The sequence below is a fragment of the Achroia grisella genome, unplaced genomic scaffold (assembly GCF_030625045.1).
Source record: "Achroia grisella isolate CSIRO2021 unplaced genomic scaffold, CSIRO_AGI_Agris_v1 utg2471, whole genome shotgun sequence".
Taxonomy (NCBI): domain Eukaryota; kingdom Metazoa; phylum Arthropoda; class Insecta; order Lepidoptera; family Pyralidae; genus Achroia; species Achroia grisella.
The window spans coordinates 601,812-617,519 of record NW_026712739.1 but is presented as its reverse complement, the minus strand read 5'-3'; the positions used below and the strand labels follow the sequence as shown (position 1 = coordinate 617,519).

Sequence of the window (15,708 nt, the reverse complement as noted above, 5' to 3'; positions counted from 1 at the left end):
CAACTGGTAATTGAACTGATTTCTAATTATAGTTAAAGTGTAACTCAATAGAGCGCGGCATGGTGACCGTACTTTTTTATAATTAGCGTGACATACAAACTGACAGCTTACCTGATGATAAGAGCTAACTGCGTAAAAGGGAATAACTACAAGAAATCTTCTATATCAGGGGCGGATCTACCTAAGGGTTTTTAGGGCTACAACCCAGGGCCCCAAGGATACAAAGAGCCCCCAGTCCTCACTGAAATTTAGATTTTTTTTTCTTTTCTTATCTGCAGTCAGTCCCAGAACTATGAGCAGATTTTTTGGGTGTGGGATCTAAGAATGTAGTGTCCACCCCAGCGGGAGAATCTACTCCTTAAGCATACTGCAATCATTACACAATGTCGCTGCTTTTTGGTCGCTTGGGGTAAAGTATTTGTAGTAATTGAGCAGCCAGTTGATTTGGGTGGTCACATAGTCGCTTTTTATATTTTTCTTTACAACTGAGGATCTCCTCCTTTACTGTCAGTACGCCAAGTTCCTTGTGAATTTCGTTGTTGGTGATGTACCAAGGGACATCCGATACTGTTCTCAGTATCAGACTTTGGGCCCTTTGAATGATGTTTATATTTGACTGTGACACACTTCCCCAAAGTTGTAAGCCGTATGTCCATACAGGTTTTAGAATGGACTTATAAATCAGTAGTTTATTGTCAATAGACAGTTTTGTATTTCGACCCATAAGCCAGTAAAGGTTTATATTTAGAATGAAAAAAAAATATCTAGAATGTTAAAAAACCTATCATAAGGTTGGCAACCCTGAGATCAGTCAACTCATGCAAGGGCGCGTCTATCGAAAGGAACGGGGAATTTCTGGTCGCTTGTTTTTGGTCGGTGTATTTTTTTAGTTGTGTAATATAATTAGGTAGACCACTAAGTAGATTTAGCTCAAGACTACTTAGTACTACAGTTAAATCGTTCATTATGTATTCCATACAGAAATCAGTCACTCATGTCTGTCACCGTACAATTACGTTCCATTTTACCAGAAAACTGAAAAGATCAAAAATAATATTACTTTAAATAAAAATGCATAAACTAAAAATAAATTTATTTCTATTTATCTATGTCTTCATTATAACTATTTCATTAATATATAATATTTGTTAATGTACTATTAGGCTGAAAATGAGTTTTAAATTACAAGTAGGAGTCATATACGGAGAAAAGGAACGGCGGGATATTTTTATTGGATCGATTCGAATGGTGACTATTTCAAATTCAAATTCAAATTCAAATTCAAAAATCATTTATTCATGTGAAAAAAATAACAAATAACGTCTTTTATATATTTTCAATTGATTATCGTAAAAAATTAACGCTTTATAAATATTTTTAGTTAAGTAATATATTTTTAATTTAGTTAAAATATTTTTCGAAAAACAACAACTTTCAATACAATTTTTAAAATGGAGTTTGACTTTTTGCATTTAGACCACTGTTAAACTAGGGGCATTGCAGGTCTAACTTTAGACCATAGACGAATCACGATTTAGAGATAAACTTCATTTTGTAATAAGGAATACATTGGTGAATGGTTTATTACTAGTGCTAAATCAGGTTTATCTTTTTGTAATAAGGCCTCACAAGTTCGCGATCCGCCCCTGTTCTACATATATAAAATTGAATTGCTGTTCGTTAGTCTCGCTAAATCTCGAGAACGGCTGAATCGATTTGGCTAATTTTAGTCTTGAAATATTCGTGGAAGTCCAGGGAGGTTTAAACGGTGATAAAATATGAAGAAATTGCATGTAAAATAGTAAAAACAAGAATTATATTTTCTCACACAAACTGCTGATACCTGTCAAATAGTGTGCGTTCAGAAATTTATTGCGTAACTAAACTTCAAAAAACTTTTGACATATATAATTTTGGGATCAACTAGTAATAAATAAATAAATTACTCTGGACAATTAACACAGTTAATTAACATAATTAACAAGTGCGAGGAGTCGAACCCGCGACCATATGATCAGTTAGATGATTGTTGTAGATGGCGCTCCATCGTGTGGTCTTGCTGCTGTCCATGTGTTGGAACATCCTGGGTGTTCCACACGGTCATGATTGGAACACACCGCGGCCGGGGGAGAAGTGTGGTTATGAGGTATGTATCACTAACAAAGTATAAAACAAAGTCGCTGTCGCTGTAGTCGTAATGCTGTTGGCCGTAGCTGCCCTTTACACCGGTCGCCCCTCCGATCGATCCCCCGTTCAATTCCACATACACGTCACTTACTAATCATTACATAGTATAAAACAAAGTCGCTGTCGCTGTCTGTCCCTCTGTATGCTAAAATCTTTAAAACTACGCAACGGATTTTGATGCGGGTTTTTTAATAGTTAGAGTGATTCAAGAGGAAGGTTTATATGTATAATACATGTACATCCGTGCAAAGCCGGGGCGAGTAGTTAGTTACATAGTATAAAACAAAGTCGCTGTCGCTGTCTGTCCGTCTATATGTATGCTTAAATCTTTAAAACTACGCAAGGGATTTTGTAACGGATTTCCCTATGTGTATAGGGACGGACAACGTGAGCGACTTTTTTTTATACTATGTAGTGATGATGATAATACAAATTTGTATGTATGTCCCCGTTATGGAAGCAACGCCGCGGGATTGAAATAGTCGCTTACGAGATTGTAATACAATTTTGTATGTATGTCCTGTTATCTCTAGCAAACAAACTGAACCGTTTAGGTTAAAATGTTATCAACACTAATGTATTTATATATAACAATGTTATTGTGTTTGATTACGGTTCATTATACTATAGTATCTGGGCGACAGAGATTAGCTAGGTGATTTTTTTTATTACTGTTGTAGTTTTATTTAATAACTAGCTGTGTCCGCGACTTGGGCCGCGTGGAATTTACCTTTATTTTTCTAAAATAAAAGTAGCCTAAGTTGCTACCTGCCAAAAAAAGTCCCGTCAAAATTGGTCCAGCCAATTTAAAGATTAGCCGGAACAAACAGATACACAGACAAAAAAGTTAGAGAATTTATCTAAAATAAAAGTTGCCTAAGTTACTACTTATTATAATAGCTATCCGCCAATAAAAGTCCCGTCAAAATAGGTTCAGCCATTTCAGAGATTAGCCGGAACAAACAGACAGCCAGATAAAAATTGTAAAAACTGTTATTTTGGTGTATGTACCGTATTTATATTCATACGCCTGTAGTAAAAAACGGTTATTTCAATATTACAAACTGACACTCCAATTTTATTTATATGTATAGATTGGTCACATTTGGGGGATGCTAAATTTAGGTGGACGTTAGCAAAAGATCTATTGTAGTCAAGTTTGTCTGATATTAGAATAGTTAAAAAAATACATCTAGTATTTTCTTATATCTAGTATGTTGGTATTTCAAGTAATAACACTGTTACGAGCAATATGTGTAAAAATTTAGTTTCATAAATTAACGAATTTGATATGAAATTGTATACACCGTTGTTACCCAATATACGGTTTCAATGAGTCTGGTAGGATAAGGAACCAACAAAACTGTCTGGCAATTTAGGAAACTCAGTTTAATAGTTCTCTGAATAATGTATATAAATTTCAGCTTTAATAAAATAACGTAAGTTTATTTATAAAATAATATACTATAGGGGTGTCTGGTGGGGGGTTGGAACCACACTAAGTGTCTGGCAATGAGCAGCGCAAGTTATAATACTGTTACGACCAATATGTGAAAAAAATGGAGTTTCTTAAAATAATGAATTTGATATGAAATTGTATACACCGTTGTTACCCAATATACGGTTTCAATGAGTCTGGTAGGATAAGGAACCAACAAAACTGTCTGGCAATTTAGGAAACTTAGTTTAATAGTTCTCTGAATAATATATATAAATTTCAGCTTTAATAAAATAACGTAAGTTTATTTATAAAATAATATAGTATAGGGGTATCCGGTGGGGGGTTGGAACCACACTAAGTGTCTGGCAATGAGCAGAGCAAGTTGTAATAATGCTACGAACAATATATGAAAAATATGAGTTTTAGAAATTAACGAATTTGATATGAAAATTTTTACACCTTTGTTACCTGGTACCTGCCAAAGGAACCACGATCCAGGTTTCATGTTTGGGGATCGTTCTTACCTGTGTTGGGGACACACATACAAGAACTTTCACGTTTACTAAAATGACGTATGTCTGGGCGTCGTGGGCTCTTGATTTGTAGGGAATAATATTTTCTTTTTTTATTGTAGAGCTGCACTAAGGCAAAGGAAGGTTTTCTAAACGTTCATATAGTACCTCATACACACGATGATGTTGGATGGCTTAAGACTGTGGACCAGTACTATTATGGAAGTAAGTAGTTTTTTATATCGCTGATTGAATGCATTATGGAAGTAAGTAGTTTTTTATATCGCTGATTGAATGCATTATGGAAGTAAGTAGTTTTTAACATATAGATATACCACTTATAGATTCGTAAAAAAAAGTAAAAATATCAGAGTGAAAATTTTGATGAGCTCTCCTCTCCTCTTTCTTTGATGAGCTCTCCTCAGGTATTGGACCCGAAATAAATGGGATAATGAAGAAGCAGATGATGATGATGATGATGGTATAGTAAAAAAGTTAATGGTCCACCTGATGGTAAGTGGTAAGCTTGGTTCTTTCACACAACGCCATCTAGTCCCAAGCTAAGCAGAGCTTGTGTTGTGGGTACTAGACAACTGATATAAATAAATAAATAACCCTGGACAATTAACACAGCGCCATCTAGTCCCACGGTAAGCAGAGCTTGTGTTATGGGTACTAGACAACTGATATAAATAAATAAATAACCCTGGACAATTAACACAGCGCCATCTAGTCCCACGGTAAGCAGAGCTTGTGTTATGGGTACTAGACAACTGATATAAATAAATAAATAAATAACCCTGGACAATTAACACAGCGCCATCTAGTCCCAAGCTAAGCAGAGCTTGTGTTATGGGTACTACACAACTGATACAAATACACAGATATTTTTTTTTCGTAAATACATATTATACATAGATAACACCCAGACCGATACAAACAATCTAACTCATGAATACAAATTTTTGTCACATGCAAGGAACGGAACCCGCGACCATCGGAAGTTAAGCTGTGGGATAAACCGCTGAACTACCGTGGCCGTAACCGATATTGTATTAATTTTAGGTCGCAATGACATACAGAAAGCTGGCGTGCAATATATTTTGGATTCCGTGATCAAAGAACTATGGGAAAACAGCAATAGAAGGTAAGTAAAGTAACGTATTCTTCTTTATCCTCTGTAACGTATTCTTTTTTATCCTCTGTGTTCAAAATCTACCCTGTACCATCGTAAGCACAGATTATTATATTAGAGTCCGTTAGTTTCTGTTCTCGCGCTTTTCCTTCCCCCTCCTTACCTTGACCTATGACAGGCCATGACGCGCGCGCAGTTTTTGTATATCAAAATAAATTAAAACTGAGTTAAACCTACTATGAAACTAAAAAGCTAGCGAAAATATCTTCGAGACTCTGAAGACCAAGAAATCCGCAGAACCATACAGGTACGAGACAGACGCTTCCACATAAAGTATTTTCCCTAACACTCTGTAATATATTCTTCTTTATCCTCTGTAATGTATTCTTCTTTATCCTCTGTAATGTATTCTTCTTTATCCTCTGTAATATATTCTTCTTTATCCTCACCTCTTTCCGTTACGCGTGGTCCCAAATCTTGAGGCGCCATACATTCCGCTGGTAAGCATCGTCATTAGAACCCTTCTGATCGACCCCCTTACAATTCAAACGGGGATCGATGTTACGACGGCCTGAGCCGAGATTCGAACCTCTCGCGGTGCCCTCAGACTAGCGTCTGTAATATATATCTATGCATATATATCAGTTATCTAGTACCCGTAACACAAGCTTTAGCTAGCTTAACTTGGGTCTAGATGGCGCTGTGTTAATTGTCCTGAGATTATTTATTATTATTATTATTATATATTAATATATATATACATTTGAATATAATTGATCTTTTTTGTTTGGTTTTGTTTATATTGTAATACTAATTGTTGGTACTGAATAAATATTTTTCTTTCTTCTTTTTCTCTTTCAGGTTTATATACGTAGAGACAGCGTTCTTCTGGAAATGGTGGACGCAGCAGTCTGATGCTGTTCAGCGGAAGGTCCACGCGCTGGTGCGCCAGGGTCGGTTGGAGTTCGTCGGCGGGGCCTGGAGTATGAATGATGAAGCCGCAGCCCACTACCAGAGCATCATCGACCAGTTCACCTGGGGCCTCAAGTTGGTGCTCTCTGTTTCTTTTCTCTTTAATCAACTTGTACATAACATTATCTAATCTATCTAAATATATATAACTCAAAGGTGACTGACTGACATAGTGATCTATCAACGCACAGCCCAAATTACTGGACGGATCGGGCTGAAATTTGGCATGCAGGTAGATGTTATGACGTAGGCATCCGCTAAGAAAGGATTTTGATAAATTCTACCCCCAAGGGGATAAAATAGGGGATGAAAGTTTGTATGAAACTTTGTCAATTTTAAACCGATCGGAAAGGCTTAGGGGATGCCTACATCATAGTAGCTTTATGTATGCAAAGTCTCAGCCCGATCGGTTTAAAATTGACAAAGTTTCATACAAACTTGATGAAAGTTTGTATGAAACTTTGTCAATTATTTATCCCCTTGGGGATAGAATTAATCAAAATCCTTTCTTAGCGAATGCCTACGTCATAACATGTACCTGCATGCCAAATTTCAGTCCGATCCGTCCAGTGGGTTGGGCTGTGCGTTGATAGATCACTATGTCAGTCACCTTTGAGTTATATATATTTAGAAAAGCATCTATTCAAAAGAGCAACACAAGTTTCTTGCTCACTCCTTTTGTGCTGAATCTAGTTTGAATAGAGTTATAATAATTTATGATTAAACAATGGATCTTTCTAGAAAGCTGAACGATACCTTCGGATCCTGTGCCTTGCCCCGTGTGGGATGGCAAATAGATCCATTCGGCCATTCCCGGGAGCTTGCCTCGTTGCTGGCAGCTATGGGCTACGACGGACTGTTCCTGGGCCGTTTGGATTATCAGGACAAGCGGGCCAGGCTGGCTGAGAAACGGATGGAGATGCTCTGGCGAGGGGATGATGACCTTGGTAAGTTTTATGTAATTAATCTTATATATAAAACTAGCTTTTGACCGCGGCTTCGCTCGCGTTAATTTATCCCCTTAGGAGTGGAATTTATCTAAATCCTTTCTTAGAGGATGCTTACGTCATAGTAGTTTTATGCATGCAAAGTCTCAGCCCGATCGGTTTAAAATTGACAAAGTTTCATACAAACTTTCATCCCCTATTTTATCTCCTTGGGGGTAGAATTAATCAAAATCCATTCTTAGCGGATACCTACGTCATAACATCTACCTGCATGACAAATTTCAGCCCGATCCGTCCAGTGGTTTGGGCTGTGCGTTGATAGATCACTATGTCAGTCACCTTTGAGTTAAAACATATATATATATATATATATATATTAGATTCTCGCTAAAGTTGTGTTATGGGTACTAGACAATACAAATACATAGTAATTTTTTTTTCGTAAATACATACATATTATACATAGAAAATACCCAGACCGATACAAACAATCATGCTCATGAATACAAATGTTTGTGCCGTGCGAGGAATCGAACCCGTGACCATCGTGAATTTTGCTAGACCGCTAGACCAACGAGGTGAAATATATATATTTAGATATGTTATATTCCTCCGAAATGGCTTGGTGGATTATTATGAAATTCTATATGCATATTCAGTGGGTCTGAGAATCGGCTACAATCTATTTTTTATATCCCTAAGTCATAATGGTTGTCCACCCCTAACATTATTATTTATTTTTTGGACAAACTTTTATAAATAAATTACATACAATCCAAAATTATCACCCTTCTATCAGCAACCTGTATTTTTAATAGCGATTTTAAATTATATGCAAAACAATGTCTTCGGGTTAGGCAGTTAATAATGATCATAATAAACTCTTTATTATGCATAAAAAAAAGAATAAATGATTACAAAAAAGAAAGAAAGAATGCGAACATAAGACGGATCGCTGAAAGCGATCTCTTAATATATAATCTCTCCAGGTATACTCAAATAACACTTCATATTAAAGTCCAATATAATCTGTATATATCATGTTATAATTCAATATAAATTGAAAATAATTTAAAATTTAATTTACATTTTATATTAATATTTAGGATGATAGGGATTAGCAATTACTATAAATAAAGGTCTAGCTTTTATTTATAATAATAATAATAATAATGTCTCAGGACAATTGACACAGCGCCATCTAGTCCCAAGCTAAGCAGAGCTTGTGTTATGGGTACTAGACAACTGATATAAATACATGGATACATTTTTTTTTAATAAATACATAGAATTTACATAGAAAACACCCAGACCGATACAAACAATCATCCTCATGAATACAAATGTTTGTACCGTGCGAGGAATCGAACCCGCGACCATCGGACGTAAAGCGGTGTGCTAGACCGCTGGACCACCGAGGATGTCAAAATATAAAATAATCTTTATTCAAATATGACATTAGAAGCACTTTTGAATCATATTTTGATTCTACCATTCTACAGCTCTTTTGAATAGATGTTTTTGCTCGTCTATAGTAGCAATGCAACACGCAAGTTTCTTGCTTCTTCTTGTGATGAGTCTGCGTTTCGAATGAGTGGTAGAATCAAAATATGACTATTCAAAAGTGCTTGTAATGAGTTTATTTGAATTAAGATTATTTCTATTACGTAGGTAGTTAGGTACACTCGCAGACGTGTTTTTAGTCTTTTTTTTTTTAAGTAAATTAATATAAATTTTGATTGACTATATTTTCAGGTAAAACATCGGATATCTTTACCGGAGCATTGTACAATACATACTCGCCCCCGCCCGGGTTTTGTTTCGATGTTCTGTGCAACGATGAACCTATTGTAGATGATGTTAATTCTCCTATGTACAACGTCGACAAACGGGTGAGTTATAAGTAACTAAGTAGTAAAAGAAAGGCGACGCCGTGATAAACTATATTGTGAATATTCTATATGTGAATATTCTATTCTATTCTATTGTAGATGATGTTAATTCTCCTATGTACAACGTCGACAAACGGGTGAGTTATAAGTAACTAAGTAGTAAAAGAAAGGCGACGCCGTGATAAACTATATTGTGAATATTCTATTCTATTCTATTCTATTGTAGATGATGTTAATTCTCCCATGTACAACGTCGACAAACGGGTGAGTTATAAGTAACTAAAGTAAAAAATAATTTTGACGCCGTGATAAACTATATTGTGAATATTCTATTCTATTCTATTCTATTGTAGATGATGTTAATTCTCCCATGTACAACGTCGACAAACGGGTGAGTTATAAGTAACTAAGTAGTAAAAGAAAGGCGACGTCGTGATAAACTATTACTTCAAAATCGGGCCCCGCGGTCTGCGCACCTCATGCACCCCTATAGTTTTACGTATCGCCGATCGACCGCCAGCGCTCGCTCGCTCTCCCCGTACCACGATATCACGATCACGCGTCCGTGTCGCAATGTATCGCGTGAATCAAGTAGACGAAGCTTCGGTCCCCAATTGAACAAAACTATTACGGAGTCTGGTGGAGGTGGACCGACGATCTGGTCAAGATCGCTGGAAGGCATTGGATGCGAGCAGCGCAGGACCGATCGTCGTGGAGATCTTTGGGGGAGGCCTATGTCCAGCAGTGGACGTCTTCCGGGCTGCGATGATGATGATGATTACGGAGTCTTCCTGTTTGTTTATATAATTTATATTTATGAAGGCACATTGATATTTTAGAATTTACAATACAGTGGAACTAACTACGATACGAATTAATTATAAAGATTCTTAAAGTAAAGAATTAAATAGAAATATTGAGGTAGAGTTACATATTTGCACACGATTATAATTAACGTAAACTAGTGCTTTTATTACTATCTTTGAAAGAAACACCAAAAAATAATCTTTGTGTTTTCCGTATATATTGTAATTGGTAATTACGACGTTTATTTATTTGCCAACGACATTTTTTTGAAACAACTAGATATTTTAATGTATACTACATTAACGTACTTACGTTAAATGAAATGTGAATTATGAAATCAAACGTGTGAGTTACTTAATAACTATATTATATTATACTAGCTGTGCCCACGGTTTCTCCCGTGAAAATTATAGCCTACACGTTACTCTGATATGAGCTATACTACTTAATAGAGTTACTTAGAATAGAATAGAATAGAATAGAAAATCATTTATTCAAATAAACTTAATTTAAGCACTTTTGAATAGTCATAACAATTTGTTTTTTATCTACCACTCGTTCGGAAAGCTGTCTCATCACAAGAAGAACGAGCAAGAAACTTGTGTGTTGCTCTTTTAAATAGTGTGAATACAAACTACCAACAAGCACTAATTTTTTGGGTCAAATATAATCATGCAATAAGATTAAATCAGTCGTAGTGATAAGAGCAGACCAGTCCCTACAAGCAGCACTCGTTCACGAGTATGACGGATGAGCCAGCCATCACTGCGCTCGACCATATTTTAGGGAGCCCATTGACCCGGCCCACCACGCCGCCACATGTCTGGACATTTTATTATATACCAGCTGTGCCCGCGGTTTCTCGCGTGAAAGTTTTAGCCTATATGTTACTCTAATGTGTAAGCTATGTTACTGTAAAGTTTCATCAAAATCCGTTGAGTAGTTTGCGTGAAAGAGTAACAAACTCACAAACTTTCGTGTTTATAATATTATGAAATCAAACGGATGAGTTACTTAATAACTATATCTAGACACGCGGTAGCGTGTCAAGCCGAGTTTCAAGTAAACTGGCCTGCAGCACCGTGTGTATATTTACACGAACCATTTGGAGCCACTTTTGACCCCCTCATAACTCAAAAACTCTTTCACACAAACCTGTCAAATTTGGGTCATATATTGAGACTTGCGAGATAAATATGTGTTCCAAATTTCATAAACATATCTCAAACGGTTATTTAGATATTAATGTCCAAAAATCGTCAGTTTTATCACTGATCAACTATAGATCAAAATTATAACCCACTTCCAGATGACCTAGGAAGTTCAAATTTGGTATGCAGATAGGTAATTAGGTGAATATAAAGGAAAAAATCTGAAACTGGTAAATTGTTATCATTTTACTACAATTTTTCACTTTAATTGATTCTATTTCAACTTATACTGGACGAATACTAAAATTCTATGAAAACGTCGATAGCCACCAATTGACATTGATCCCTGGCGAAAAATCTCATCTTGTACTGGACGGAAAGTAATATTGTATGAAAACGTCGATCATTACCAATTTACGTTGACCTCTTTACATCAGTGTCGATAACTAGCAAACTTCAAATATTGCATTGAGCGGTAAACACTAGTTGCTATAATTTAGATTCTGTCTAAAATATACTCGTACTTATAACTAGGAGTATAGTCGAATTTCGTATTTATTATGTTATTAACTGAGATTTGGTATTAATTATTGTTTCAATATTTAGCGCACATCGATAGTGTAAAATCATTATTTTTATAAATAATTAATAAATAATAGGCATTTCGGTATAGGGCGCCGCAGCGGCGCCGTGTGGGAGCGGTGCGATAAAACGTTGACGCGAACCTGTCCGAGCGAATGGCAGCCGCCCTCATGTCTCAATGTCTTGTTTCTCGATATCTAACCTATAAGGTTGCGATTTATGCTACGAAATTTATAGCTTTCTTAAATTATACTTATATATTTGTAGTTATATTATTATTACATTATTTTAGTAAATACGTATGGTATAGACAATAGTTTAAACCAAAAATTAATAACAATTTTAGTATAGTTATAAGTAGGAATGTATAGTTAACTCGAGAATGAGAACTCATTGGTAACAAATTGTTTTCTTGAGAATTCAATAGATAACAGTCAATTTGTTACATAATCGTCTTTACGAACTATAACGTGTCAATACGAAGTTTCAGATATTAAATAATGTATATGTTGACAGAGAACAATTCCGTATTTGCTTAACATATGCTATTACTATCCACAAATCACAAGGCCTTAGTTTTGGCAGTCCTCTTCTCAACATAGCCTCCTCTATATTTAATAAAGGGCAGGTTTACGTTGGACTCTCCAGAGTTAAAACCTTAGATGGAGTACGTCTTAACAATTTAGATCCAAGTCACGAGAGTCTTGTAGAGTACAACCATCTGTGGACGTTATACCGCCCCGATTTGCCCAAAAATTCCTGATACTGAATTGGCATTGCACTTGAACATTTAAAAGTTACAAGAAAATATAGAAAATAACACAAAAATAGACAATTATACCCCGTAAATATACGAAAATACAGTAATTTATCAAAAATAATTTGGTATTAATTTAGTTATAAATAAGTACCTCGTATAATTTATGTACAAAAAGTAATGATATCCCATCAAAAACATAAATGTGAAATGATAGCCGAGTTTAATATTATGATATATGCCTTGATTGTTGACTTCTACGACAAAAGAGATGAGATCTAAATGGGTGCCAAGTTCAATGGTCTGTCCTGAAATGTATTTATAACAATATAAAATATCATTTCTTCTTATAACTTAGGATAATATACTGTAGCCTAAGTTCTGACTTGGCCAGTTCTCATATACCAATATTACTTTCGATTGCTAGTTACTATTAATATTAAAATAGGAACCGACAAGTAACATGTTTAGAACTTTCGAAGGCTACAGTATATTTCGTATATGAAAACTAGCCAAGTTAGACCTTAGGCTACAGTATATTATCCTAAGTTATAAGAAGAAATGATATTTTATATTGTTATAAATACATTTCAGGACAGACCATTGAACTTGGCACCCATTTAGATCTCATCTCTTTTGTCGTAGAAGTCAACAATCAAGGCATATATCATAATATTAAACTCGGCTATCATTTCACATTTATGTTTTTGATGGGATTTTATTATACTAGCTGTGCCCGCGGTTTCTCGCGTGAAAGTTTTAGCCTATATGTTACTCTAATGTGTAAGCTATGTTACTGTAAAGTTTCATCAAAATCCGTCGAGTAGTTTTTGCGTGACATCCATCCATACTCACAAAATTTCGCGTTTATAATATTGGTAATGTAGGTGAGTTCACATTTATAGATTTATACATTTTATATTATACTAGCTGTACCCGCGACTTCGTCCGCGTGGAATTTAACTTTATTTTTCTAAAATAAAAGTAGCCTAAGTTTTTTTATACCAATTAGGTGGCAAACAAGCATACGGCCCATCTGATGGTAAACGGTTACCGTAGTCTATGTATACCTGAATACACCAGAGGTGTTACGCGTTGCCGACCCTTAAGAAACCTTAATTTTTTTAATGTTTTTAAGTTACTCCTTAATACATAAGCTACCTACTATAGCTTTAAAAATTACCATTTTCTGTACAAACTTTCATCCCCTATTTTTACTTTAAGGGTAACAATTTTACAAACCATATTTATTTATACTATTTAATGAACAGCCTAAAAATTAGTTTCAAAAATGACGATATTTCCATAGAACCCTTTATCTCCCTTTTCAACCCCTTACGACCCTTTATTCGCGTTAAAAAGTAGCCTATGTCCTTTCTCAGGGTCTAGACTATCTGTGTACCAAATTTAATTTAAATCGGTTCCGTAGTTTTGGCGTGAAAGCGAGATAAACAGACACTTCCGTAATAAATCTATGTAGGTCGCAGTGCTACAGGTCCAAGCAACTGACAATACTCCAAACAACCCAATAAAAATGATAAGAAAAGGTGGCGACTCACTAATGATTACTTGAATGACGAGCGTGCATGGCAACAGTCGTTCATGCACGGGATTTTCATTTAATGTTAGACATAGACACCTATATAAATACCTATACATTGTCAATAAACTGGATTAAAAAAAATAATAATTCAATTGAGTTTCTTGCCAGTTCTTCTCAATTGGATCTATATACAGAACTGGACGGTAGGGAAAAAAATTCTAATGTAAAAACTTGACGTTCATAAGCGGCTAAAATGTCCTACATGAATAAATTATTTTTGAATTTGAATTTGAATAGTTGTTCATGCACGGGATTTTCATTTAATGTTAGACATAGACACCTATATAAATATACATTGTATATAATAATAATAATATCGTAGGACAATTCACACAGCGCCATCTAGTTCCAAGCTCAGCAGAGCTTGTGTTATGGGTACTAGACAACGTATAAATACATGGATGCATTTTTTTGTAAATAAATACATATTATACATAGAAAACACCCAGACCGATACAAACAATCATACTCATGAATATGTACCATTTAACATCAGATGGGCCGTATGCTTGTTACACACCATCGTAGTATGAAAAAATAAACTGTTTTTTTATCATATGTACTCATTTGTTTATTGTATATTAAAGAAGGTGTTACATATGAATGTGGATGGTTATAAGGGCAGTGGAAGGCCGAAAAAGAGATGGATGGACTGTGTGAAAGATGATATGGTAAGAAAGGGAGTGAATAAAGAGATGACTGCGAACAGGGATGAATGGAAGAAAAAAACATATTACGACGACCACAAATAAATGGGATAAGGAAGAAACAGATGATGACTATTTTGTTTATTGTCAAAGTCTGTGGTCAAATCCTCTAAATATATATAACTCAAAGGTGACTGACATAGTGATCTATCAACGCACAGCCCAAACCACTGGACGGATCGGGCTGAAATTTGGCATGCAGGTAGATGTTATGACGTGGGCATCCGCTAAGAAAGGATTTTGATTAATTCTACCCCCAAGGGGATAAAGTAGGGGATGAAACTTTGTATGAAACTTTGTCAATTTTAAACTGATCGGGCTGAGACCTTGCATGCACAAAGCTACTATGACGTAGGCATCCCCTAAGAAAGAAAACAAAAGTAAAGCCGTAATTAATAATAATACTTCTTAACGCGAACGAAGCCGCGGGCAAAAGTTAGGACTATATAAAGATGATGTAACTGTATCGCGGTGGTTATCACCTCACCACTGTATCGTTATATATGATGTGATGAGGTGTCGCCACATAATATATTGTTTATTGTAGTATGTAGGTAGTGAGTATACAGCTGTAATAATTGTCCTATTTATTGTACACTAGCTGACACCCCGAAATCCGTTTCGCCACAAAATTAAAAACGTCAAAGATTTTGTAGTTTAGTTACGCAATAAAGTTCTGAACGCCTGTTTGACAGGTATCAGCCGTTTGTATGGGAAAATCAGATTGTTATTATTACTATTTTACATGACACAATTTCTTCGTATTTTATGCCTGGACTTCCACGAATAGTTCAAGACTAAAATTAGCCAAATTATTTCAGCCGTTCTCGAGTTTTAGCGAGACTAACGAACAGCAATTCATTTTTATATATATAGATTAGTAAGTTTATTTGGTAGTGTGCTACATGACTTATTAGTGACGCGTACATTCCACGCGGAGTCGTAACGTGGACTGACTTTACACTGAACTTAAATCTATGTTATCTGGAGAGGTATTAATGGAAGGGTACCATGT

At 35.5% G+C, this 15,708-nt stretch overlaps 1 protein-coding gene across 2 annotated transcripts in view; it reads left to right on the top strand.

Annotated features, from left to right (window-relative positions):
* The first annotated feature begins 2,040 nt into the window (after positions 1–2,040).
* Positions 2,041–15,708, top strand: part of LOC131842791 (lysosomal alpha-mannosidase-like) — a 35,168-nt gene continuing 21,500 nt past the window's right edge. For both annotated transcript variants that reach the window (XM_059191360.1, XM_059191361.1), the window contains exons 1-6: positions 2,041–2,146; positions 4,263–4,365; positions 5,206–5,287; positions 6,137–6,322; positions 6,989–7,194; positions 8,950–9,086. In XM_059191360.1, the coding sequence (XP_059047343.1) occupies positions 2,069–2,146; positions 4,263–4,365; positions 5,206–5,287; positions 6,137–6,322; positions 6,989–7,194; positions 8,950–9,086 (792 nt within the window). In that variant the 5' untranslated portion in view covers positions 2,041–2,068. The remainder of the gene's footprint in view (positions 2,147–4,262; positions 4,366–5,205; positions 5,288–6,136; positions 6,323–6,988; positions 7,195–8,949; positions 9,087–15,708) is intronic.